Source organism: Moschus berezovskii, chromosome 21 (assembly GCF_049115385.1).
Source record: "Moschus berezovskii isolate FMDL1 chromosome 21, NW_MosBer_1.0, whole genome shotgun sequence".
In the NCBI taxonomy this organism is placed as follows: Eukaryota; Metazoa; Chordata; class Mammalia; order Artiodactyla; family Moschidae; genus Moschus; species Moschus berezovskii.
In genome coordinates this window covers 62,174,265-62,200,011 of record NC_142480.1, presented here as the reverse complement: position 1 = coordinate 62,200,011, position 25,747 = coordinate 62,174,265, and the positions used below count along the sequence as shown (strand labels likewise).

Sequence of the window (25,747 nt, the reverse complement as noted above, 5' to 3'; positions counted from 1 at the left end):
TCAGTGCACCTTTCACTTTATCCCACTCTCTGCACACCACAAGTCTCAGAAGAATAATACTAACTCCACCTTAAACAACATGATGACTGAAAAGTTTAAGATATTAATTTTTGTTTTGCTTTTGCTTTTTGTCCTTAAAGCAATTTGCTGTGTTTCAAAACTACTCATCACAGTTCCTCTCTGTCACCAACCGGACACACCGTTAGGCTCATTAACTCAACTTTACTCCTAATTTCTATGGATACCTTTTAAAAAATATTTAGTGTTGTTTTACTAGTATGAAAAATATGTTACATGGCTCCATAGTTAAATCCACAGAACAGCTTTATTAAAAGAAGTCTAGTTTCTCTGCTTTCCCCCTCCCCTCCATAAGAAACCATTTTTCTAGTTTTATGATTTATCCTTCACTTTCAATTTTCATAAACAAATATGTGACAATATATTAAGGCGTCTCCCTGCTTCTTAGATACACTTTCCCCATCCTTGTGAAGCTACCTTTTCTTATTTTGCCAGCGTATCTTTGGGAGAGCTTCCAGAAATTTTGCGGATTGCGGAAGCAACACGTACATCATCTTGCTGGGACTGCCAAACTCCTCTCCACTGGGGTTGCACCACATTGCGTTCCCTCCAGCAAAGTATGACAGTGCCCGACAGCCTTACAGCCTTGCACACTAGTTGTCAAACTTCTGGATTTTTGCCAAACTGATCTTCAGTTCAGTTCAGTTCAGTTCAGTCGCTCAGTCGTGTCCGACTCTCCGCGACCCCATGAATCACAGCACGCCAGGCCTCCCTGTCCATCACCAACTCCCGGAGTTCACTCAAACTCATGTCCACAGAGTCGGTGATGCCATCCAGCCATCTCATTCTCTGTCGTCCCCTTCTCCTCCCGCCCCCAACCTTTCCTAGCATCAGAGTCTTTTCCAGTGAGTCAACTCATCACATGAGGTGGCCAAAGTATTGCAGTTTCAGCTTTAGCATCAGTCCTTCCAATGAACACCCAGGATTGATCTCCTTTAGAATAGACTGGTTGGATCTCCTTGCAGTACAAGGGAACTGATCTTAGCATGGCTTTAATTTGCTTTTCTATTATGACCAAGTTTGAACATATTTTCACATGGGTAAGAGTTATTTGCCGGAGAAGGCAATGGCAAGCCACTCCAGTACTCTTGCCTAGAAAATCCCATGGATGGAGGAGACTGGTAGGCTGCAGTCCGTGGGGTCGCTAAGGGTCGGACACGACTGAAGTGACTTAGCAGCAGCAAGAGTTATTTGCATTCCTTTCTCTGTAAAGTGACTCTCCATATCTTAGGCCTACTTTTCTATCGGGTCATTCGCCATCTTCCCCTATTTATAGAAGCTCTTTGCATATCAGCAATATTTCCTTTCCACTTATGTTTATCAGCTGCATCTGGCTTAAGATGACTGGACAGGACTGAGTGGGGAAGAGAAAGGATGGGAAGGAATATGGAATAGCAATATGAAGTCTGCCACGTGCAGAGACCTGGCTAGAAAGGAAGCTTGGTAGAGACTCCCACTGGAATTTGCTTTGTAGAGGGACATGGTTGGATGTTATTAATCTCTGAATACACCTCCAGTGGTTTTTGTCCCAAGAATAAAACTACACCTTCATGGTCTGTCAACGGTACCCTCAGCCCCAGTGAGTCCCCATCTGGGAGCCTGGGGAGACTCAGGTTTCTGCGTGTGGCTCCCAGACCTATGCAGGCCCCTGGTCTTCTATGCAGCCAGGAGCAGAGGCTTAACCAGAACAGCTACTTGATACATAACAAGCAAAATCAAGGCTGTTGGCAGCTGGGAGGTGCTGTTTAGGCTACAAGAGCAGCAGTTCATGCTCTTGACAGGGGCTGAGCAGTTGCGGGAAGTAGAGTCATTAGTCACACGGTCCTTCTGGCAAGGGAGACGTTTTACAGAATCAAGTGTTCTCTGGGTGTCAGTCCCCCTAGACTTTCTAACCACAGAGGTCTTCAACCTCAGGTCTGCTCAGCTTACCCTGTTTCTGCAACTGGGTGGAAATGCACCCTCATCCACTCAGCACATCTGACTTTCTCCCACTGAACTACAGATGGAACAATCAACCCCAAATTATCTCAGCCCAGAAGAACATTCCTGCTGCAGGTCTGGTTTCTCATCACCTGGAGGCACGCAGTCAAAGGAATGTGGGTCTGGAAAGTCGGGGCACAAGTCTGTTGCCTTTGCCCTCCTCTCTGCCTCTTCCAACTCTGATACCCATGGTCCTGCGATGATGCCCAAGGCTTTACAGCAGCAACTCCCTCCTCGTGGACCCCTTCCCAAAGGGCAGCTGCCCCTGGCCACTCAATCGAGATGCCACGTCCTCAGAGAGGCCTTCCTGGCCCACTACTGCTAGAGGAGCGCCCGGATCACTGTCCACTGTGCCACCATGGCCTGTGATCTTCATGGCCCGTAGGACTCACAGACAGTTCTTGCTCAGCTTTTTGTTTCTTGTTTTTCTTTCTTGTTTCTTTTTATTTCTGTGTCTTTTGCCGCTGCAGAGGACCAGCAGAACCAGAGCGGGCGCTTGAGATGCTGTTGGATGGGTCGGGCCCTGACCAGCCTGTCTTTGAACTCTGCCCCACTGATCCTGAATGATTGCATTCTTCACTGGGATTCCAGCGAGATTCCAAACAAACTACAATGATAAATGCCTACGTAGACCTCTGCAATTTTATCAAGCAATTTTCCCAATCACCTAGATCTGAATATTTGACTGACCAAAAGAAAAAAAAAACCAACATGTGTTTCATGGGGCACATGCTGGATAAGGAACCAGGAGTCTCTGGGGTTTTATTTCAGTTTATTTTTCAAAATCGAATGTGGGAGATAATTTTGCCTGTGTGTTATATTGGTCATGATTCTAGTCAAGCCAGACCACCTGATTCACATCAGTAAAAAATCTTGGAAAGAAATGTTCTAACACACAGATACAATATATTATTTTAAAAGTTATTTTCTGTTCCTAAAGTGGCCAGTCAGGAAATCCAAAGGGACTGAGTTAATGATACCTCTCCACTCCTTTCAGTGACCTCTGTCTTGATTTAAGGGTACTATTTAATAGAATTTATATTAACACTGTGCTGCTAATCAGACTGGCAAGGGTTTTAGAAACCATAACTCCCTAGTGTTGGAGTATGTAGCGAAGCATCTGCAAAGGGAATTGGTATAACCTTTCAGAAGGGTAACATTAGCTCATGTGGTAACATGTCCAAGATGGTGTTACCAAACCTGGCTAAGCTACTGACACCAGGTTGTAATGAAGAAAGGTACAGCAGTTACTACAGAGCCAGGAGAGGAGAATGGGCAGCTCACGCTCGTAAGATCCAGACTCCCTGATGGCTTTCAGGGAAGGAAGGCAACACTGCGGGTAAGGGGTGCGGGGACATGAATTTCTTCCGATTGGTTGGTGGTGAGGTGACAGGGTGGTGTTTCAGGAATCTTAATGATTAACTTTCTGGTTCCAATCAGCCTGGGATCTACACACTTGCAGTCACTGTACAGCCACCACCCCTCACCTGGGTTGGGGTACGGTATCTTAGTTTCTGCAGAAAATGCAAAGATTTGCATCATAGTGTTCTGTATACCCCTTGAGGAGGAACTAGAACTCTGTTATCCCTGACCTATTGTTTAAGCCATCCTTGGTTTTTTTCTTGGCTGCTTTTCCTTTGTTTCTGCATTACCTCACGTCCCTAATTAGTAACTGCTTGAATCTATTCTTTGGAACTCTGGGGAGGCCTAGGAGATGAAAGCCTTTTTCTACAAAAAAGAAATATGGGACACAGAGGGCCAGCATGGTCCTACTCAGTTTCAATAGCTCCAGTTATGGAATGAATGTTGGTCAGAATGTTGGTGTCCTCCCCCAAATTCATAGGTTGAAGCCCTTACTCCATGTGTGATAGTATTTGGAGATAGGGCCTTTGGCAGACAATTAGATGAAGTCATGAAAGTGGGGCTGGCTGCCACAACTGTATTAGCATCTTTATAAGGGCATGATGAGATCAGAATTCTGTCTGCATGAAGCATGCGTACACCACGGAACGACTTTGAGGTCACAGCCAAGAAGTGGGCCCTCATCAAGAGCCTAATGGTGCTGGCACCCTGATCACAGACCTCAGCCTCCAGAACCATGACAAACAGATGTTTATTGTTCAGGCCACCAGTCTACGGCATTCTGTTACAGCAGCAGAGCTAAGAAAGCCTCCAGTGCAGCATGCCTTCTAGCAGTCATCTCCTGGTGTCATCTCCTCCCACGCTGAACCTGAGTGGGCCTGAACTCATTTGCCACCATGATTCAGCCAGTTCAGGGCCAAGGCCATAAGAGGGCTTGGCAGTCTCTAACCTAAGCTCTCCCATGGGGCGACCTCCTGTGCAAGGTCTGCTGTCCCAGCACCCCAGCCAGAGTCTGTGATCCTGCCTCCGTCTCCTCCCTACTACAACCACAAGAGAGGTCCAGGTGAGACCAGCAGAACCGTGACGCTCAGCCTAGCTGACCCATACAGCCAAGAAGGATAATACAATGGTGGCTGTCTGACACCATTATGTTCTGGGGCGGCTGCAGCAGTAGATACCCAATGCAGAACGTAGAGTAAAACCGGGAGGACACACACTACACTTGGGGTTTGTTTTAGAGGGGGAATTACGATCTATTTTCCTGTTTCTCTGTGATTTTTGGAGGTCTTATGTAATTTCTCCTTTGTAATTGGAAAACAGACCAAAGCACATCATTAAAAGATTTTTTTTTTTTGCTTCCTTGGGAATGTAGCTTCATTATTAATAACAACAGTATTTCTTCATAAATATTAATTTTGCCTCTGCCATGTTTCGAGGCCTGTGCTGGATGCTGGAGACAAACTGGAGACCAGGACAGAAGAGAAGCAACAGACCCAGAGAAGAATGTGATGGGAGAGCGAAGGTGGCCAGGTTCAGGGGTAAGTGTGGGCACAGAGAAAGACTGATAGAGAAATAAGCCAGACACGAAGGGCAGATGTGAAATGACTCCGCTGACATGAGGCTGCTAGAATAGTCAAATCATGGAGAAAGAGAGTGTAATGGTGATTGCCAGGGACAGGAAAAGGGTAGTTAGAATTTAGGTACAGAATTTCTGTTCGGGATGGTGGAAAGTTCTGGAGATGAATGCTGGTGATGGCTGTACAACAGTGTGAATGTACTCAATGTCGCTGAAATGTATGCTTAAAATTGTCAGTTTTATGTTATGTATATTTTACCACAGTGTTAAAAGATTTACAGATTCCTCATCACTCTTTAGCATCAATATTTTTTAACCTGATTAAAATGTACAGTCTGAAGAAAGACTAAATTCAACGTAAGTCACTTAGGTAAGGCTGGTGTCTCCATATTTCAGACAGGGCTGATAATCAGCAGAGGATTTTAACAAAGTCTCCCATTTTCCATGGCTGAAAGCCTTCTGGAATTCTATGGCATCAAGATCTAGAAATTGTCTTCTCAGATGATAGCAAGGGCATCTGAACAGTGTCTGAGCTGAAGTGTCAGGTTTGCTAAGGAGTCCCAGGATTTGTGGAGTTCTTTTCTTCTAAAGAGACACCACCCTTCCAGCAGGAATTTTCTTCATCTTGAGCCTATAAACACTGGCCACTGGGCCACAAAAGGGGTCACTCTGGTCTGTCGGGAAGTCCACCCACTGTGTTTGCAGCGCCTTTCCCTATCTCTGCTCGTTGCTCTCAATAAAGTCACTCTCTTCTGAGATATTGTGTGTCTGGAAACTCGTTTTCAACCCACACATGGACCACAAAATTTTGGTGGCCTGTATGGGGATTCGTGGGGTTCCCCCCCAATCTTTTATTTCCTTTTCCTGAACCCGCTACAAACAGGCAAGTGGCTGTGGAAGCAACTAAGGAATTCTGGCCAAGGCTACTGTCTGGCACGTTCCCAAGGTCACACAACCCACGGTGCCCCAGTCGCTGCCAGCCAAGCAGCTGAAGGCTCTGCTCTCCTCTTTCTCCCTTAGGCTGAGAACCAGACCAACAGCATGCAGGCATGGGTCAGGCACTTCCAAGCCACTAGTGGGCCTGCCACTTGAAACCTCCTGTAAAAGGAGAGGGGAGTCTCAGAACAGACCAAGCTATCAGAGTGTCCATCCCCAGTAAGACAATTTCCATGAACCACGAGGCGCATATTGTTTCAAACAAAACACTGAGCCCGTGCCCTCCTTTGGCCACTGCCCTCCCAGCAGGATTATGAGGTGGGTTCCTCAGCCTGTCTTCCCTGCTACTTTCACTTTTTGACTTACAGGAACCTAAGTGCTGCCTCTGAGCCATCTCAGAAGTGCCATCCCATGTTTCAAGGAATCGTTAAATGAGGCGTCACCCAGTTGCTCCCGGGAATCTCTCGTTTCTTTCTTTCTCTGCTCGAGTTGCATGGCCCCTTAGTCACACAGTTCGTGCTTTTGTCTCAGACTCAGGGATCATCTCTCACAGTTGGAGGGAACTGTTGGGACATTTGCCTGGTCCTAGCACCAGAGATCAAATTGCCAACATCCGCTGGATCATGGAGAAAGCAAGAGAGTTCCAGAAAAACATCTATTTCTGCTTCATTGACTATGCCAAAGCCTTTGACTGTGTGGATCACAATAAACTGTGGAACATTCTGAAAGAGATGGGAATACCAGACCACCTGACCTGCCTCTTGAGAAACCTATATGCAGGTCAGGAAGCAACAGTTAGAACTGGACATGGAACAACAGACTGGTTCCAAATAGGAAAAGGAGTACGTCAAGGCTGTATACTGTCACCGTGCTTATTTAACTTATATGCAGAGTACATCATGAGGAACTCTGGGCTGGAAGAAGCGCAAGCTGGAATCAAGATTGCTGGGAGAAATATCAATAACCTCAGATATGCAGATGACACTACCCTTATGGCAGAAAGTGAAGAGGAACTAAGAAGCCTCTTGATGAAAGTGAAAGAGGAGAGTGAAAAGGTTGGCTTGAAGCTCAACATTCAGAAAACAAAGATCATGGCATCTGGTCCCATCACTTCATGGGAAATAGATGGGGAAACAGTGGAAGCAGTGTCAGACTTTATTTTTTTGGGCTCCAAAATCACTGCAGATGCTGATTGCAGCCAGGAAATTAAAAGACGCTTACTCCTTGGAAGGAAAGTTATGACCAACCTAGATAGCATATTAAAAAGCAGACACATTACTTTGCCAACCAAGATCCGTCTAGTCAAGGCTATGGTTTTTCCTGTGGTCAGGTATGGATGTGAGAGTTGAACTGTGAAGAAAGTTGATCGCCGAAGAATTGATGCTTTTGAACTGTGGTGCTGGAGAAGACTCTTGAGAGTCCCTTGGACTGCAAGGAGATCCAGCCAGTCCATTCTAAAGGAGATCAGTCCTGGGTGTTCATTGGAAGGACTGATGCTAAAGCTGAAACTGCAATACTTTGGCCACCTCATGCGACGAGTTGACTCACTGGAAAAGACTCTGATGCTGGGAGGGATTGGGGGAGGGAGGAGAAGGGGACCACAGAGAATGAGGTGGCTGGATGGCATCACCGACTCGATGGACATGAGTTTGAGTGAACTCCAGGAGTTGGTGATGGACAGGGAGGCCTGGCGTGCTGTGATTCATGGGGTCGCAAAGAGTCGCAAAGAGTCGCAAAGGACTGAACGACTGAACTGAACTGAACTGACTGAAAGCTACTTTATCATTTATATCAGTAAATATGGCTTTAACAACAACTATGAAACCAGTTCTAGCTAAAGTCCTGCCCCAGATCCTGAGGCAAGTTCCTCCAAAAGAATGGGATACTTCTACTTCCAGCAGGTCTGCAACAGCCACCCCAGTAGTGTTATCCGTTTAAAGGATCCGAACTCTTTCTCTACAGTATAACAAGATCCTCTTAGGGAGGAAGGCTTAATAGGATTGAAGCTTCTAATCTCCGAGTTCCTCCAAACTAGGCTTCTAATCCTATGTAATTCTCCCTGCAATACCCCAATTCCAGCGTAAAGAAGTCTGACAGCTCCTACCATTTAGTCCGAGACCTACAGTAACTAACCCACATAACCTTTGAGGGCAAATCCGTTCACAAACCCAATGGTACTCCTAGACCTGAAGGATGCCTACTTTTGCATTTCACTCCATTCTACCACCAAATTCTTATTTGTCTTTAAATGGAAAGCCCCAAATACCAAATATACCCAACAACTCACCTGGACAGTCCTGCTTCAGGGGTTTTGAGACAGTCTTCATTTGTTCAGTCAAGGGTTAGCAAAGGCCCTTTCAGTGTTAATGCTGGAGGGCGAAAGCTGCCTACTCCAATATGGTAGAGATCTCTTAATTTATAGTCCAGATAAATTATCTTCCCTGGTTTCTCAGTGGTAAAGAATCCGTCTGCAAAGCAAGAGATGCAGGTTTGATCCCTGGGTTGTGAAGATCTGCTGGAGAAGGAAATGGCAACCCACTCCTGTATTCTTACTTGGAGAATCCCATGACAGAGGAGCCTGGTGGGCTGCAAGTCCATGGGGTTGCACAGAGTCAGACATCACTTAGCAACTAACAACACAACACAACAACAAAGCTCAGACAATAATGCTATTCTAGTTCTTAGCAGCATGAGGGTACTGGGTATTCCCTGCCAAGGCACAAATTACTTCCCAAGTCACTTTCCTGCGGCTAATATTAACCCCTGGAAAAAGAAGTATTGCCCCTGACAGAAGGAAGTTAATCTTAGACATGTCCATGTGAGCTACCAAACGACAGTTTAGGAACTTTTTAGGAATGACAGGGTTCAGCCAAATTTGGATTTCCACCTATGGCCTATTGGCCAAGCCTCTTTATGATGCCCTTAAATGACCAGAACACCCCTGGAATGGAGCCCTGAAACAGAGGCAGCTTTTACACAAATAAACAAGGCCAGCCTTAGTCCTACCAGATCTAACAAAGCCCTCTCTCCCTTTGTTCATGAAGAAATGGGGTGGTTCTGGGGGGTACTAACCAAATCCCTGGGACCACCTCAGCGCCCAGTAGCATGTCTATTGAAAACACTGGACATAACATCTCAGGGATGGCCTCCCTGTCTAAGAGCATTAGCTGTCACTGCAGTTCTCACCGAGGAAGCTTCCAAACTCACAATAGGGAACCACTTACAAACTCACAATAGGGAACCACTTACAAACTCACAATAGTTTACACTCCTCACCAGGTCTTAGAGGTCCGCAACTCCAAGGCATTCCATTGGATTTCAGAGAGCAGAATTCAGAAGTATCAAGCTTTATTCTCAGAGGGGTCAGAGATGTCAATCGAGCTTTGAACTCCCTAGATTCTGCCACTCTTCTGCCCAACCCAGATCCTAACATCTTCCTTCTACATTTCTGTTTAAAGTGATTGACCAAGGTTAGTCATAGTGCTAGGCCTGGATAATTTTGAGTGTTACTTTGCTAGCATGTGAGATGAGTGCAACTGTGTGGTAGTTTGAACGTTATTTGGCATTGTCCTTCTTTTGGACTGGAATAAAAACTGACCTTTTCCAGTCCTGTGGCCACTGCTGAGTTTTCCATATTTGCTGGCATACTGAGTGCAGCACTTTAACAACATCATCTTTTAGGATTTGAAATAGCTCAGCTGGGATTCTGTCACCTCCACCAGCTTTGTTTGTAGTGATGCTTCCTAAGGCCCACTTCACACTACAAGATGTCTGGCTCTAAGTGAGACATCACACCATTGTGGTTATCTGGGTCATTAAGATCTTTTTGTATAGTTCTGTGTATTCTTGCCACCTCTTCTTAATATCTTCTGCTGTGAGGAAGTTCTGAACTGAGAACTTCCAGATATTCAAGCTGGATTTAGAAAGGGCAGAGGAACCAGAGATCAAATTGCCAACACCCATAGAATCACAGAGAAAGCAAGAAAATTCAGAAAAACATCTACTTCTGCTTCATTGATTATGCTAAAGCCTTTGACCGTGTGGATCACAACAAACTGTGGGAAATTCTTAAAGAGATGGAAATGCCAGACCATCTTACCTGTCTCCTGAGAAATCTGTATGCAGATCAAGAAGAAATAGTTAGGACTGGACATGGAACAACAGACTGATTCCAAATTGGGAAAGGAGTACATCAAGGCTGTATATTGTCATCCTGCTTATTTAACTTAAATACAGAATACAGCATGCAAAATACTGGACTGGATGAAGCACAAACTGGAAGCAAGATTGTCAGGAGAAATATGAATAATCTCAGATACACAGATGACACCACCCTTATGGCAGAAAGCGAAGAGGAACTAAAGAGCCTCGTGATGAAGATGAAAGAGGAGAGTGAAAAAGCTGGCTTAAAGCTCAACATTCAAAAAATGAAGATCACAGCATCCAGTCCCATCACTTCATGCCAAATAGATAGGGAAATAATGGAAACAGTGACAGACTTTATTTTCTTGGGCTCCAAAATCACTGCAAATGGTGACTATAGCCACAAAATTAAAAGACTCTTGCTCCTTGAAAGAAAAGCTATGACCAACCCAGACAGCGTATTAAAAAGCAGAGACATTACTTTGCCAACAAAGATCCATCTAGTCAAAGCTATGTTTTTTCCAGTAGTCTTGTATGGATGTGAGAGTTGGACCATAAAGAAAGCTGAGAGTTGAAGAATTGATGCTTTTGAACTGTGGTGTTGGAGAAGATTCTTGAGAGTCTCTTGGACTGCAAGGAGATCCAACCAGTCCATCCTAAAAGAAATTAATTCTGAATATTCATTGGAAGGACTGATGCTGAAGCTGAAGCTCCAATACTTTGGCCACCTGATGCAAGGAGCTGACTTGTTGGAAAAGTCCCTGATGCTGGGAAAGATTGAGGGCAGAAGGAGAAGGGGACGACATAGGATGAGATGGTTAGATGGCATCACCAACTTGATGGATGTGAGTTTGAGCAAGCTCTGAGAGTTGGTGATGGACAGGGAGGTCTGGCGTGCTGCAGTCCGTGGGGTCACAGAGTCGGACATGACTGAGCAACTGAACAACAACAATATAGTGCTAGGCCAGAAACACGCCTTTACCCAAGATGCAGAATGGTTTATAGACGGCAGCAGTTCCACTCAGGAATGCTGAGGGGTCTTGGTGTAAACCATAGTCAACTCTACAGAAGTAAGAGTCAGGACCACTGCACAGGGCAAATACTTCCACCCAAAAAGCAGAACTCATCATTCTAACTAGAGCCCTCAAAGTAGGAGAGGGACTATGAGTCAATATTTACAGACTCAGCATACACCTTCCATGTAGTCCAGGCCCATGTGTCCATTTGGAAGGAAAGGGGCCTATTAACTACACGTCATACTCCAGTTAAGCATTGGGCCAGAGATTTTGGGCTTACTAGAAGCTATAAAATCCCCACTGCAGAACACCATGCACTTTAGGGCAAACCAAAAGGATTCATCAGATATAAGTAAAGAAAATGATAAAGCAGCTAAACAAGTCAAAAAGGCCACCCTAAAGCAATGCTCAAAATTCTCCAAGCCAGGCTTCAGCAATATGTGAATCGTGAACTTCCAGATATTCAAGCAGGTTTTAGAAAAGGCAGAGGCACCAGAGATCAAATTGCCAGCATACACTGGATCATCAAAAAAGCAAGAGAGTTCCAGAAAAACATCTATTTCTGCTTTATTGACTATGCCAAAGCCTTTGACTGTGTGGATCACAAGAAACTGTGGAAAATTCTGAAAGAGATGGGAATACCAGACCACCTGACCTGCCTCTTGAGAAACCTGGTCAGGAAGCAACAGTCAGAACTGTACATGGAACAACAGACTGGTTCCAAATAGGAAAAGGAGTACGTCAAGGCTGTATATTGTCACCCTGCTTATTTAACTTATACGCAGAGTACATCATGAGAAACGCTGGGCTGGAAGAAGCACAAGCTGGAATCAAGATTGCTGGGAGAAATATCAATAACCTCAGATATGCAGATGACACCAGTGAATAGGAACTCAAAAGCCTCTTGATGAAAGTGAAAGAGGAGAATGAAAAAGTTAGCTTGAAGCTCAACATTCAGAAAACTAAGATCATGGCATCTGGTCCCATCACTTCATGGCAAATAGATGGGGAAACAGTGTCAGACTTTATTTTTTTGGGCTCCAAAATCACTGCAGATGGTGATTGCAGCCATGAAATTGAAAGACGCTTACTCCTTGGAAGGAAAGTTATGACCAACCTAGATATCATATTAAAAAGCAGAGACATTACTTTGCCAACAAAGGTCCGTCTCGTCAAGGCTATGGTTTTTCCAGTGGTCATGTATGGATGTGAGAGTTGGACTGTGAAGAAAGCTGAGCACTGAAGAATTGATGCTTTTGAGCTGTGGTGTTGGAGAAGACTCTTGAGAGTCCCTTGGACTGCAAGGAGATCCAACCAGTCCATCCTAAAGATCAGTCCTGGGTGTTCATTGGAAGGACTGATGTTGAACCTGAAACTCCAATACTTCCCATGTGGCCACCTCATGGGAAGAGTTAACTAATTGGAAAAGACTCTGATGCTGGGAGGGATTGGGGGCAGGAGGAGAAGGGGACGACAGAGGATGAGATGGTTGGATGGCATCACTGACTCGATGGACATGAGTTTGGGTAAACTCCAGGAGTTGGTGATGGACAGGGAGGCCTGGCGTGCTGCGATTCATGGGGTTGCAAATTGTCAGACACGACTGAGTGACTGAACTGACTGACTGAAGCATCCTATAGGCTCCCCTGATCCCATGTCTAGACTTCTTACCACCTCAGTACTCACCCTCTGAACCCAAAGAAGGGCAGAACTGTGGGTTCATTTTAATCCCTGAAGGATGGCTACAGAGCCCAAATGATAAACTCCGCTTACCAGAAGCTTCCCAATGGAAGACACTAATCCACCCTATCAGGCCACCCATTTAGGGGCTGAATTGCTCTTTAAATTAATGGGGACAATATTTACCAGAAAAGGAATCCTCTCAACCCTTCAATTGATATACCAAGCCTGTCCTGCTTGTCTCCAGCCAACCCAGAGCGGGCTATAACCTGCCCCCCACCGTCCCACTGCTCTGTCTGAACCAGAGGCGAGGAAACCAGATCTATGGGTGAATAGATCTGATTTACATGCTACTTTGCAAAGGCTATAAGTACCTCCGTGTGATGGTAGATGCCTTTATAGATGAATGGAAGCCTACCCAACTAAGACTGAGGGCACTGAGGCCACCACTGCCCTCTTGGAACACGTTATACCTAGGTTTGGACTTCCAAGCTCTTTACAATCAGATAATGGCCCTGTGTTTATTTCCGGTCTGAGCCAAGGTGTCAACAAAGTCCTATAAATGAATCACGAACTTCACTTAGCTTGACACCCTGAAAGGTCTGGAAAGGTAGAAAGAGCCAATCAGGGGCTCAAAAAGTACCGAGCGATAGAAACTGGCAACCTGGGTCACCCTTCTTTCCATCGCTTTCCCCAAATCGAGGACTCACCCAAGCCCTTGTGAAATCACTCATGGGGAGGTCACTCTCAAGCACAGACCTCTTCGTTGATCCTGAGGCCCATTACTGACTATCTTACAATTTTAGCTTTAACTCTTAAAAGTATCTGGGAATACCAGGACCACGGCAGCCCCAAGGCAGATCCTAATTTTTCAGAGTCCGCCTTGCCTAAACCCCAGTGACTGGATATATGCTAACACTCCAACACAGGATGGAAATCCACTCAAAGCAGTGTGGACAGGACCAACCCAAGTCTTGCTGATCCTCTCACAGCTGCCAAAATCCAAGGCTTTACCTCCTGGATCCATGTGCCACAACTGAAGACAGGTCTCTCTCCAGAAGAAGAAGATCTCCAACCAACCCCAGACTCACGAGACGCCTCTTATGACTGCGAGCTCTGGGACGACCTCTGCTTCCTCTTTAAAAAACCATCAGGTCTGTGCTGAACATAAAGCCTCGCCAACCTGATTTTCATCTTGTTATCCTCCTTTTCATTCCCTGGGCTCTTTCCCTCCCATGGGTTATTTTGTCCCACGCTTGTGGGACCACCCCGTGGCATTCCTGTCCTCAAGCATCACAAAGGCGGCCTAACCCCAACTCCTAACCTAAACACCTGCCCCTTCCAGCAACTCCTCTTTTTCTGTCGCCTCCCTTGAACTGGCCTCAGATTTCAATCTCAGCACTCTGCTTTTACTACTCCTTATTGCAGGATATAAATCTTCAGACCCCTACCTACCTGTCCTAATCCCATCTCAACAACGACTGTGTGTGTGTGTGTGTGTGTGTGTGTGTGTGTACCAGCAGGGAACAAAACCCTCCAAGGAGACTTACAAGATTCTTCCCCATAAGAACTCTATCGCTAACTGAATCTAGTCTCCTAAAGCTGTAATCATAACCTTCCTCTCTTTTTCTATCCTTGCAGATGTGCACAATCGTCATCAGTATTGACCAATAGTTCAGGAAGCCCTTGAACTCCTCCACCAACATGCCCCAGGATCATACAAAAACTGCTAGATATGCACCACTGTTTGCCCCAACACGGCCAAGTGGTACTTCCCATTGTTGTTATTGTTTAGTCACTAAGTTGTGTCTGACTTTGTGACCCCGTGGACTATAGTCCGCTAGGCTCCTCTGTCCATGGGATTTCTTGGCAAGAACACTGGAGTGGGTTGCCACTGCCTTCTCCAAAGGGATCTTCCTGACCCAGGGATTGAACCTGCCTTGGCGGGTACAGTCTTTACCAGTGAGCCCCCAGGGAAACCCAGCACTTCCTATACCACCTGCTAAATGGAACCAACTTGAATCTTTCCAGTCCCCTCTTACTTTGATAGACCAAGAGGGTCCAGTAATCCTAGAGTAGGACTGACAGTGGCTCATACACGTCTGAACCACCTACACCAGAAGTCATGTTACGACCATCCAGGGCCCATATTCTCTTCAGTCCCCCTTATAAAGCCAGTCCTTCCTTGTGTATCTTTTTCCTCCCTACGAGGCTCCTCCCCCATGCATAAATCCCTTAATATTTCCCAGGCCTGTGATCATACTTTCACCCTTTCCCCTACCTGGACGTGAGGCCCCTTATAACCAATGACAGAACACATCACCCCTTATCTATTACTCTGACTCCCCCTTTCAACATTTACTTCCCCGAACTCCCTGTGTGACCTCCAACTGGACACAAGTTAGCTATTTGGCGGTATCCCTTTGTCCCACCCCTCCCACCAGCTGCCTATATCAAAACATACTGTCTAGTTCCAGCCTTTCAATGTTAAACAAGAAGACTGCAAGAAACTCAAGACCCCTGAGAACTATGACATTGGATTGGACCCTACTATCCCTTCATTTAATTGGGCTAAGGTCTACAGTTCCCTCCCCTCACAGATCACAAGTCTTCCCCTCTATCTGGGATGACTTTAGCTACCAGTTATGAAGGCATGGAGCATTTCTATACCCATTTAGGGAAGTTCTAGTTCAACATCACTTTAGACATCAGCCTAGACCCCAGGAATTGTACCTGTTCCCTCTGTGCTTCAATGCCTACTTGTATCTCCCAGCCAACTGGACAGGCCCCTGCACCCTGGTATATGTAATTTCTAACCTTACTCTTATAAATGGCAGTATCCCACTTCCCCTGTACTCTTGATCACATCGGTTGAAGAGGGCAGCACCTGCCATAATTTCAGTTCTGGGGTTACTCATTAGGGTAACATGGGTTCAGCAGGCACTTAAAAAAATAATATAACCACATTTACTTAAGAATGTATTCCAATATCAAACAGCAAAGTTCAAAAATGCAAAATCAAAATTACTTTTGCACCAACCTAATAATTTTACACATGGTGATGCATATGTTTCAGTGTGCTCTCTCAATTCTTCCCACCCTGTCTCCCCCACTGTGTCCACAAGTCCATTCTCTATGTCTGCGTCTCCACTGCTGCCTTGCAAGTAGGTTCATCAGCACCCTCTTTCCAGATTCCATACATACGCATTAATATACGATATCTGTCTTTCTCTGACTTATTTACTCTGTTTAATAGGCTCTTGGTTCATCCTCCTCATTAGAACTGATTCAAATACACTCCTTTTTATGGCTGAGTAAAATTTCACGGTGAATATATACCACACTTTCTTTATCCATTCATCTGTTGATAGACATATAGGTTGCTTCCCATCCTAGCTATTGTAAATAGTGTTGCAATGAACATTGGGGTACATGTATCTTTTTTCATTATGGTTTCCTTAGGGTATATGTCCAGCAGTGGGATTGTTGGGTCATATGCTAAAGCTGAAACTCCAATACCCTGGCCACCACATGCGATGAGTTGACTCACTGGAAAAGAGTCTGATGCTGGGAGGGATTGGGGGCGGGAGGAGACGGGGACGACAGAGAATGAGATGGCTGGATGGCATCACCGACTCAATGGACATGAGTTTAAGTGAACTGCGGGAGTTGGTGATGGACAGGGAGGCCTGGCGTGCTGTGAGTCATGGGGTCGCAAAGAGTTGGACACGACTGAGCGACTGAACTGAACCGAAAGGTAGTTTTATTCCTAGCTTTAAAGAAGTCTTCACACCATTCTCCATAGTGGCTTTGTCAATTTGCATTCCCACCGACAGTGCAAGCGGGTTCCCGTTTCTGCACACCCTCTCCAGCATTTATCGTTTGTAGATTTTTTTTTCCAGCAGGACTTCTAAATTCAGTTTTCACTGCTCGACAGCTTTCCCTCGAACTTACCCAACCAGTTGTCAACCTAACAGCCCAAATTAACACTTTACAGGAATAAACAAATTCATTAGCAGAAGTAGTCTTACAGAACAGAAGGGCTTTAGATTTACTAACAGCTAACCAAGCTGGGATGTGTGCAGCGCTGGAGGAAGAGTGCCGCTTCCTGGTCCACCACTCAGGCCTGGTCCAGGCTAACCTCTGAGGTGCTACTGACAGAGCAAGCAGAGAAGGGAGCCTCTGGGGAACTTGCCCTGTGGAATTCTGAGACCAATATCCGATCCTGGTTCTCCTAGTTAATCCCTCTTCTGGGCCTCTTGATAGCTCTTCTACTTCTACTAATCTTCGGGCCATGTATCTTAACCTTGTTAAGTTCATTTCTTCTAGAATACAACAAATTTACAAATGGCAGCATGGCAAGAATATCAGCTGGTCAACTCCTGGACAACACGGGAACAAGCCACCGTACCATTCTGTGGACCCCCACTTTCTTCCCTAAGTACACCCTGACATAGAGCAGGCAAAGGGAACCCAGGGCCCTACAACACCTGTGTTCAGCTTGAAGAAGTCAGAGCAGTCATTATCACCCTTTCTCTCAATGACCTGGGTCCTGATGGCCTGAGACAAACAGATAGCCAGCGGGGTAAGGGGCAAAAGATTTGGCCCATGAATAAAAAGATGGGGGTAAGGTACAGTCCCATACTGAGGTTGCAGGACCAGATCTCCAAAACTGTCCAAGCCCCATAGCAACTGTTGCCATGAGCCCCCCTGACCTAAACCAGCCAGCAGCCCAACTGCATATTAGGTAAAATAGTTACCATATTGCTTCCTGATCAGTCACCTAACACCACCCTTCCAGCAGAAATTTCCTTTGTCCCGAGGCTATAAAAGCTGGCCACTAGACCATGAAAGGGGTTGGCTCTCTCGACAGTCAGGAAGTCAGACCGCTGTGTTTGCAGTGCCCCTCTCTAGCTCTGCTCTTTATTCTCAATAAACTCACTCTCTTCTGAGATATTTTGTGTCTGGACATTCTCTTCCAACCCTGTGTATGGACCAAGACATTTTGGATGGCAATTATTCCCCCCCAAATTCTGCACTGCAAACCCAGAACAATCTAATTATGGTTATTTTCCCAAGAACCAGGGAAGAGGCAGGGACAGTGGAGAGTCCAGACTTTTCTGGTGGCCAGAGTTTGAGGACATGAGCTTATTGGAAGCAGGTATGGTTTTGGAAAAGGAAGCTTGTGATTAAATGGTGTTCTCTTTGAGGCACTAGTGAAGATACAAGATGAGCTAAGACCTTACAGGTTATTTATTATTTCATCTGATTGAATCCTAACAGCAACCTCTCAAGCCAAAAAAGGGAGAAGGAAGAAGGAACTGGTCAACTTGGGCCTCAGTCTCTTCACCTCTATCATGGGAACAATAACAATACTGTATCTACCATAAAGACTATTAGGACCCCAGGGAGGTCAAGTAAAATGAGGTCAGTGACTCTGATGGGAGCAGCTTGAGTATGGAACCAGGGCTGGAAGCCAGAGCGTTGTAAGTGAATTTAAAAATTAACAGGAACTATTCTCTCTCTTTTCTTGATCCCGCTGGTTAGACATTTATCAATTTTATTGATTTTCTCAAAGAACCAACTCTTGGTTTCTTTGATTCTCATTATTATGTTTCTGCTATCTAGTTCATTGATTTCTGTTTTGATCTTTATTATTTTCTCTTTTCTCCTTCAGTTCAGTTCAGTTCAGTCGCTCAGTCGTGTCCGACTCTTTGCGACCCCATGAATCACAGCACGCCAGGCCTCCCTGTCCATCACCAACTCCCGGAGTTCACTCAAACTCACGTCCATCGAGTCGGTGATGCCATCCAGCCATCTCATTCTCTGTTGTCTTCTTCTCCTCCTGCCCCCAATCCCTCCCAGCATCAGAGTCTTTTTCTCCTCAGGGTGGGCTTAATTTGCTCTTTTTCTAGTTTCTTAAGGTAGACGCTGAAGACACTGACTTGAGACCCCTTCTTCTTTTCTAATATCGTCATTCAGTGCTATGAATGTCCCAAGTTCTGCATTAGCAACATGCCACAAATTTTACTATGTTGTGGTTTTATTTTCATTTATTTCAAAAGGCTATAATAGCGCTTCTTATTCCTTCTTTGATCCATGGTTTACTTAGAAGGGTATTATTTAGTTTCTAAATATGTGCAAATATGTACAGATTTTTCAGATATGTTTCTAGAGCTGGTTTCAAATTTAAATCCGGTGCAGCCAGAGGACTACTTTGTATGCCTTGAATTCTTTTTTATTTATTCACACTTGTCTTATGACCCAGCATATGGTCTATCTTGGTAAATGTCCTACATGTACTGAAAAGAGTTGTATTGTGCTTGGGGTGGAGAGTTCTATGATGTCAGTTAGGTCAAGCTGATGGATAGTTTGCTCAGGTTTTCTGTATCTTTGTTATTTTCTGTCTACGTATTTCTATCCATTATTGAAAGGGGGGTGTTCAGTTCCGTTAGCTTTTGCTTTGGGCATTTTGGAGGCACTGCTATCAGTGGCACAAATGTTCAGAGCCATGCTGTCCTGATTAACTGGCTCTCACTGTGTGTGCATGCTGTGCGTGCTTAGTCGCTTCAGTCGTGTCCGACTCTTTGTGACCTCATGGACTGCAGCCCACCAGGCTCCTCAGTCCATGAGGATTTCCCGGGCAAGAATACTGGAGTGGGTTGTCATTTCTTTCTCCAAGGGATCTCCCAAACCGGAATCCAACCACCGTCTCTTCTGTCTCCTGCAGAGGCAGGAGGGTTCTTTCCCACTAGCGCCACTTGGAAGGCCAGGTTATTAATATATAATTGTCTACAAATTGTGAGTTCTTAGAACCTAGTTACCAAGACAGGTAAAGGACAGAAATAATCTTACAATGGGCAAGAGAGGAGGATCCCAGTAGGATGCTGCCTCAGGAGCACTACCCCAAATGCCTCCTAGGGCTCTCCAACCATATCCCCATCTCTGGGGAACCCAGGGCCTGGAATCTCACCTCCATAGACCTTTGGGTTCAACAGTTCCTGTCTAGATATTTCTGCAAATGCCTGCAAGAGAGGAAACCCTGTATCAGGACACTTTCCTGCCCAGAGAGAAGGTGTAGCATGTGAGCGGGGGTGGGACCCAAAGCTGGGACAGTCAGGAACAGCCCAGGGAAATGTAACCAAATCAAGGCTGGTCGGGGGTGCCGCTTAGTTACCTGTGATTAGATGTCAGTGCAGAGGCCTGGGACCTGTCAGTGTGTCAGTGTGGCTTGGGGCCTGGTTCAGATCCACAAGGGCCTCCACAGCTTTTAGAATCCCAGGTGTAGCATCCTTAATGCAATGTTGAAGTTTTTTAAACATGTGAAATGTGTTTTCAATGTGGATGTGAGGACTGAAATGAGAAAAACCATTCCTAATAGCCTTTTGTTTGTTTAAAAGCTCTGTTCCTCCCCCCAGGAACTAAGGGTTGCCTTTGAATCCTGGTTCAAGCTGACATTCTGCTGCTTGAACTCCAGGGTCACACTTGTTTGTGTTCTTTCCTCTGGTGTCAGACTGTGTGTGTTGCAGGATATATTTTCATCATATTTATGGCAACACAAATACAACCCTAATGCCCTCAACAGTCTAGTTTGGCTTCCACAAAGCAAGAAAAACAGACTGGAGTGTTTCCTATACTGATAAGAAGATGTAATCCAGAAAGGACATGATGTAGTTCATCAAACCTGAGCCCAGAGACTGAAGGCAAAGCATTATTGTATGAACCACCAATTAGGAAACACTCTGCTCAACTGTAACACAACCTAGGATGGAAGATTCTGATTTCAGAATGCCAAAATGTTATTTAAAAAAAGGAAGTGGCTCCCTGGTGGCCCAATGATAAGAATCCACCTGCCAATGCCAGGGACAGGATCCCTGGTCTGGTAAGATTCCACATGTTGCGTAGCAACTAAGCCTCTGTACCAAACACCTAGTCTGCACTCTAGAACCTCAAAGCAGCAACTCCTGAAGCCCATGCGCCTCGAGCCTGTGTTTCGTGACGAGAAGCCACAGCAATGACTGATCAAACAAGTGGAAAATGAGTCAGTCTGCTCTACTTCGGCACTAGGAAGGAGTTGAGGACTCTGCATTTGCTATGGGGCAGTGGTGGGGGTAGAGGGACCCCCAGTAAGACCTTAGAAAGGTGCTGGTGTTATTTTAAAAGACATTACTCTTCTTTTTCTGATTTGTCATCCTATCAATGTGGGGATGGATTTAAGGTGTAATACTGTAAAAGCATGGCCCCGTCCATCAGAACAAGGTCCAGTTTCCCCCTCAGTCAGCCTCTCCCATCATGAAGCTTTCATAAGCTTTCATAATCAGAGGGCAGGGAAAAGAAAAACCACATTCAAACAAAACTAACCAATCTGATCACATGTATCACAGCCTTGTCTAACTCAATGAAACTATGAGCCAAGACAAATGGGTCATGGTGGAGAGTTCTGACAGAATGTGGTCCACTGGAGAAGGGAATGGCAAACCACTTCCGTATTCTTGCCTTGAGAACCCCATGAACAGTATGAAAAGGCAAAAAGACAGGACACTGAAAGAGGAATTCCCCAGGTCGGTAGGTGCCCAATATACTACTGGAGATCAGTGGAGAAATAACTCCAGAAAGAATGAAGAGATGGAGCCAAAGCAAAAACAATGGCCAGTTGTGAAGGTGACTGGTGATGGAAGTAAAGTCTGATGCTGTAAAGAGCAATATTGCATAGGAACAAGAAATGTTAGGTCCATGAATCAAGGCAAATAGGAAGTGGTCAAGCAGGAGATGGCAAGAGTGAACATTGACATTTTAGGAATCAGCAAACTAAACTGGACTGGAATGGGTGAATTTAACTCAGATGACCATTATATCTACTACTGTGGGCAGGAATTCCTTAGAAGAAATGGAGTAGCCATCATAGTCAACAAGAGAGTCCGAACTACAGTACTTTGATGCAATCTCAAAAATGACAGAATGATCTCTGTTTGTTTCCAAGGCAAACTATTCAATATTAAAGTAACCCAAGACTATGCCCCGACCAGCAATGCTGAAGAAGCTGAAGTTGATCGGTTCTATGAAGATCTATAAGACCTTCTAGAACTAACACTCAAAGAAGATGTCCTTTTTGTTATATGGGACTGGAATGTAAAAGTAGGAATTCAAGAAATACCTGGAGTAACAGGCAAATTTGGCCTTGGAGCACAGAATGAAGCAGGGCAAAGGCTAATAGAGTTTTGCCAAGAGAACGCACTGGTCATAGCAAACACCCTCTTCCAACAACACAAGAGAAGACGCTACACATGGACATCACCAGATGGTCAATACTGAAATCAGATTGATTATATTCTTTGTAGCCAAAGATGGAGAAGCTCTATACAGTTAGCAAAAACAAGACTGGGAGCAGACTGTGGCTCAGACCATGAACTCCCTATTGTCAAATTCAGACTTAAATTGAAGAAAGTAGAGAAAACCACTAGACCATTCAGGTATGACCTAAATCAAATCCCTTATGATTATACAGTGGAAGTCACAAATAGATTCAAAGGATTAGATCTGATGGAGCACCTGAAGAATTATGGACAGAGGTTCGTGACATTGTACAGGAGGCAGGGATCAAGACCATCCCCAAGAAAAAGAAATGCAAAAAGGCAAAACAGTTGTCTGAGGAGGGCTTACAAATAGCTCTGAAAAGAAGAGAAGCAAAAGGCAAAGTAGAAAAGGAAAGCTATACCCATTTGAATGCAGAGTCCCAAAGGATAGCAAGGAGAGATAAGAAAGCCTTCCTCAGTGATCAATGCAAAGAAATAGAGGAAAACAACAGTATAGGAAAGACTAGAGAGCTCTTCAAGAAAATCAGAGATATGAAGGGAACATTTCATGCAAAGATGGGCACAATAAAGGACAGAAATGGTATGGACCTAACAGAAGCAGAAAATATTAAGAAGAGGTGGCAAGAATACACAGAACTATACAAAAAAGATCTTCATGGCCCAGATAATCACGATGGTGTGATCACTCACCTAGGGCCAGACATTTTGAAATGTGAAGTCAAGTGGGCCTCAGGAAGCATCACTGTGAACAAAGCTAGTGGAGGTGATGGAATTCCAGTCGAGTTATTTCAAATCCCGAAAGATGATGCTGTGAAAGTGCTGCACTCAATATGCCAGCAAATTTGGAAAACTCAGCAGTGGCCACAAGACTTAAAAAGTCAGTTTTCATTCCAATCCCAAAGAAAGCAATGCCAAAGAATTCTCAAACTACCGCACGATTGCACTCATCTCACACGCTAGTAAAGTCATGCTCAAAATTCTCCAAGCCAGACTTCCAACAGTATATGAACCATGAACTTCCAGATGTTCAAGATGGGTTTAGAAAAGGCAGAGGAACCAGAGATCAAATTGCCAACATCCATTGTATCACTGAAAAAGCAAGAGAGTTCCAGAAAAACATCTGTTTCTGCTTTATTGACTATGCCAAATTCTTTGACTGTGTGGATCACAATAAACTGTGAAAAATTCTGAAAGAGATGGGAACACCAGACCACCTGACCTTTCTTGAGAAACATATATGCAGGTCAGGAAGCAACAGTTAGAACTGGACATGGAACAACGGGCTGGTTCCAAATCGGGAAAGGAGTGTGTCAAGGTTGTTTATTGTCACCCTATTTAACTTATATGCAGAGTACATCATGAGGAACGCTGGGTTAGAAGAAGCACAAGCTGGAATCAAGATTGCTGGGAGAAATATCAATAATCTCAGATATGCAGATGACACCACCCTTATGGTAGAAAGTGAAGAAGAACTAAAGTTGATGAAAGTGAAAGAGGAGAATGAAAAAGTTGGCTTAAAACTCAACATTTAGAAAACTAAGAGCATGGCATCTGGTCCCATTACTTCATGGCAAATAGATTGGGAAACAATGGAAACAGTGACAGAGTTTATATTTTTGGGCTCCAAAATTACTGCAGATGGTGAGTGTAGCCATGAAACTAAAAGATGCGTGCTCCTTAGAAGAAAAGTTATGACAAACCTAGACAGCATATTAAAAAGCAGAGACATTACTTTGCCAACAAAGGTCCATCTAGTCAAAACTATTGTTTTTCCAGTAGTCATGTATGGATGTGAGAGTTGGACCATAAAGAAAGCTGAGCGCTGAAGAATTGTTGCTTTTGAACTGTGGTTTTGGAGAAGATTCTTGAGAGTCCCTTGGATTGCAAGGAGATCCAACCAGTCCATCCTAAAGTATATCAGTCCTGAATATTCATTGGAAGGACTGATTCTGAAGCTGAAACTCCAATACTTTGGCCACCTGATGCGAAGAACTGACTCATTGAAAAAGACCCTGATGCTGGGAGAGATTGAAGGCAGGAAGAGAAGGGGACGACCGAGGATGAGATGGTTGGAAGGCATCACTGATTCAATGGGCATGAGTTTGAGTAAACTCCGGGAGTTGGTGATGGACAAGGAAGCCTGGCGTGTTGCAGTCCATGGGGTTGCAAAGAGGCAGACACAACTGTGTGACTGAACTGAACTGAACCTGAAAAGTAAACATTTGACTCACTTGTCTCTAATGGCAGATTTTCCCCCAGATAAGCAGACTAAATGCATTTCCCTGAATGTTTAATAAAAGCAAGGTTTTTGAAAGTTACAGTGGACACTCATGAGCATGGAATGAGGTGCTTCCTCTACCAAGGTGTATGCTTTCTCTTCATCCTTGGGGGACCCTGCAGTCAGGCTGCTTGGGTGGGCTGCCACTGCTATGGAAGCAAGCCTTCTGCCCAGGGCCCAGAATCTTCATCGTGGGCTCTCACGTTCCTCATATCCTCGTGCCATTTCCAAATGAGGATGCAAGGACAGTCCTACTTCAGGCTGTCCTGGGGCCAGCATGAACTAGGGACAGTAGTATGGCTACTTCTCTTCCCACCCATAAGATGGGTTCACACTACCTAGTCACCAGATTATGAAGTCATGGAAAGGGGTTCAAGTGAGTTGGGGCTACCCAGCCTTCAAGGTCAAAGTCCATACAACCCAACCAAGTGGTTGCTCCAGAAGTGACTGGCACTGAGCTGGTTTCTGTCATAGATGAGGTCCCTGGACGTGACAGGGAGATGTTGGGATCTCCCTGAATCCTCATGCTGGTGACTTTCATCCCCGGCCTTCCCGTATTAACCAAGAAAACAGAACAAAGCTCACTGTGGGCCAGACTGGAAAAATGTCTGTGATATATATGGTCTGTTTCCCATAGGTTGGAAAATGTTTTGTCATGGGATTTGGCAGGAAGAATGGAGACACTCTTAGGAAAGAAAATAAAGCTGAATCAAAAGAATTACTGCTACTTGGAAAGGTAAGCACTTTCCTGCCTGTCTCTGAGTGTGGTCTGAACAACTCACCCTTCATTCTAAGGTGTTCTTCAGCTTGGTCCTTCTTTTTTCTCTTCTGATTCATTGCCATTTGTTATTATTATGCTTTTTATAGCAACATGTAATAAAGGCACAAAACCACTTCATCTTTGGAGTGTAAAGAAATTATTCTGCATATCACGTTGATCAAATGTGGCAAGAGCTCTGACCTCTTGGCCCCCCAGGCTGGGTTTATTTTAAGTGCAGTTATATAACATCCTAGCCCAACTGACCCAGGGAATGTTTTATAAAAGCCTTATTTTATTTGCTGCCTTTCCAGGCTCAGGCACCCCTAAAAGAGTTCAGGACATAATTTCTTCTGAAAGTATATGAGGTGGTACTGGTTCCAAAATGAGAGTGTCCAGAAAACCAGAGATAAGGCACAGCCATCACATAAGTCAGTAGATGAGATTTACCACTGGGAAGGGCAGGGTGCCCTGTACAGGCCAGTCTAATGTTAAAGTCTTTGGTACATGCTGTTGGGAAGTAGCATTAAGTCACCTTTCTGGGAGTTTATAACAGATGTCTTTGTTCGTCAGGAACTTTCAGCATTTATATTATTTTTTCTGTATTTTCCTTCTTTTTAGAAACAA

General features: G+C 44.8%; 1 protein-coding gene across 5 annotated transcripts in view; it reads right to left on the bottom strand.

Annotated features, from left to right (window-relative positions):
• Positions 1-25,747, bottom strand: part of PGPEP1L (pyroglutamyl-peptidase I like) — a 79,206-nt gene that overhangs the window by 27,803 nt on the left and 25,656 nt on the right. The window contains exon 3 of one of the 5 annotated variants that reach the window (XM_055417726.2): positions 8,220-8,400. The exons of 3 other annotated variants lie outside the window; for them this stretch is intronic. Coding sequence is in view for 1 of the 2 variants with exons in the window: in XM_055417724.2 (XP_055273699.1) it covers positions 19,745-19,750 (6 nt within the window). In the remaining variant the exon portion in view is untranslated. Of the gene's footprint in view, positions 1-8,219; positions 8,401-19,744; positions 19,797-25,747 lie in introns of all 5 variants that reach the window. One more of the 5 variants, XM_055417724.2, reaches the window with a different exon arrangement.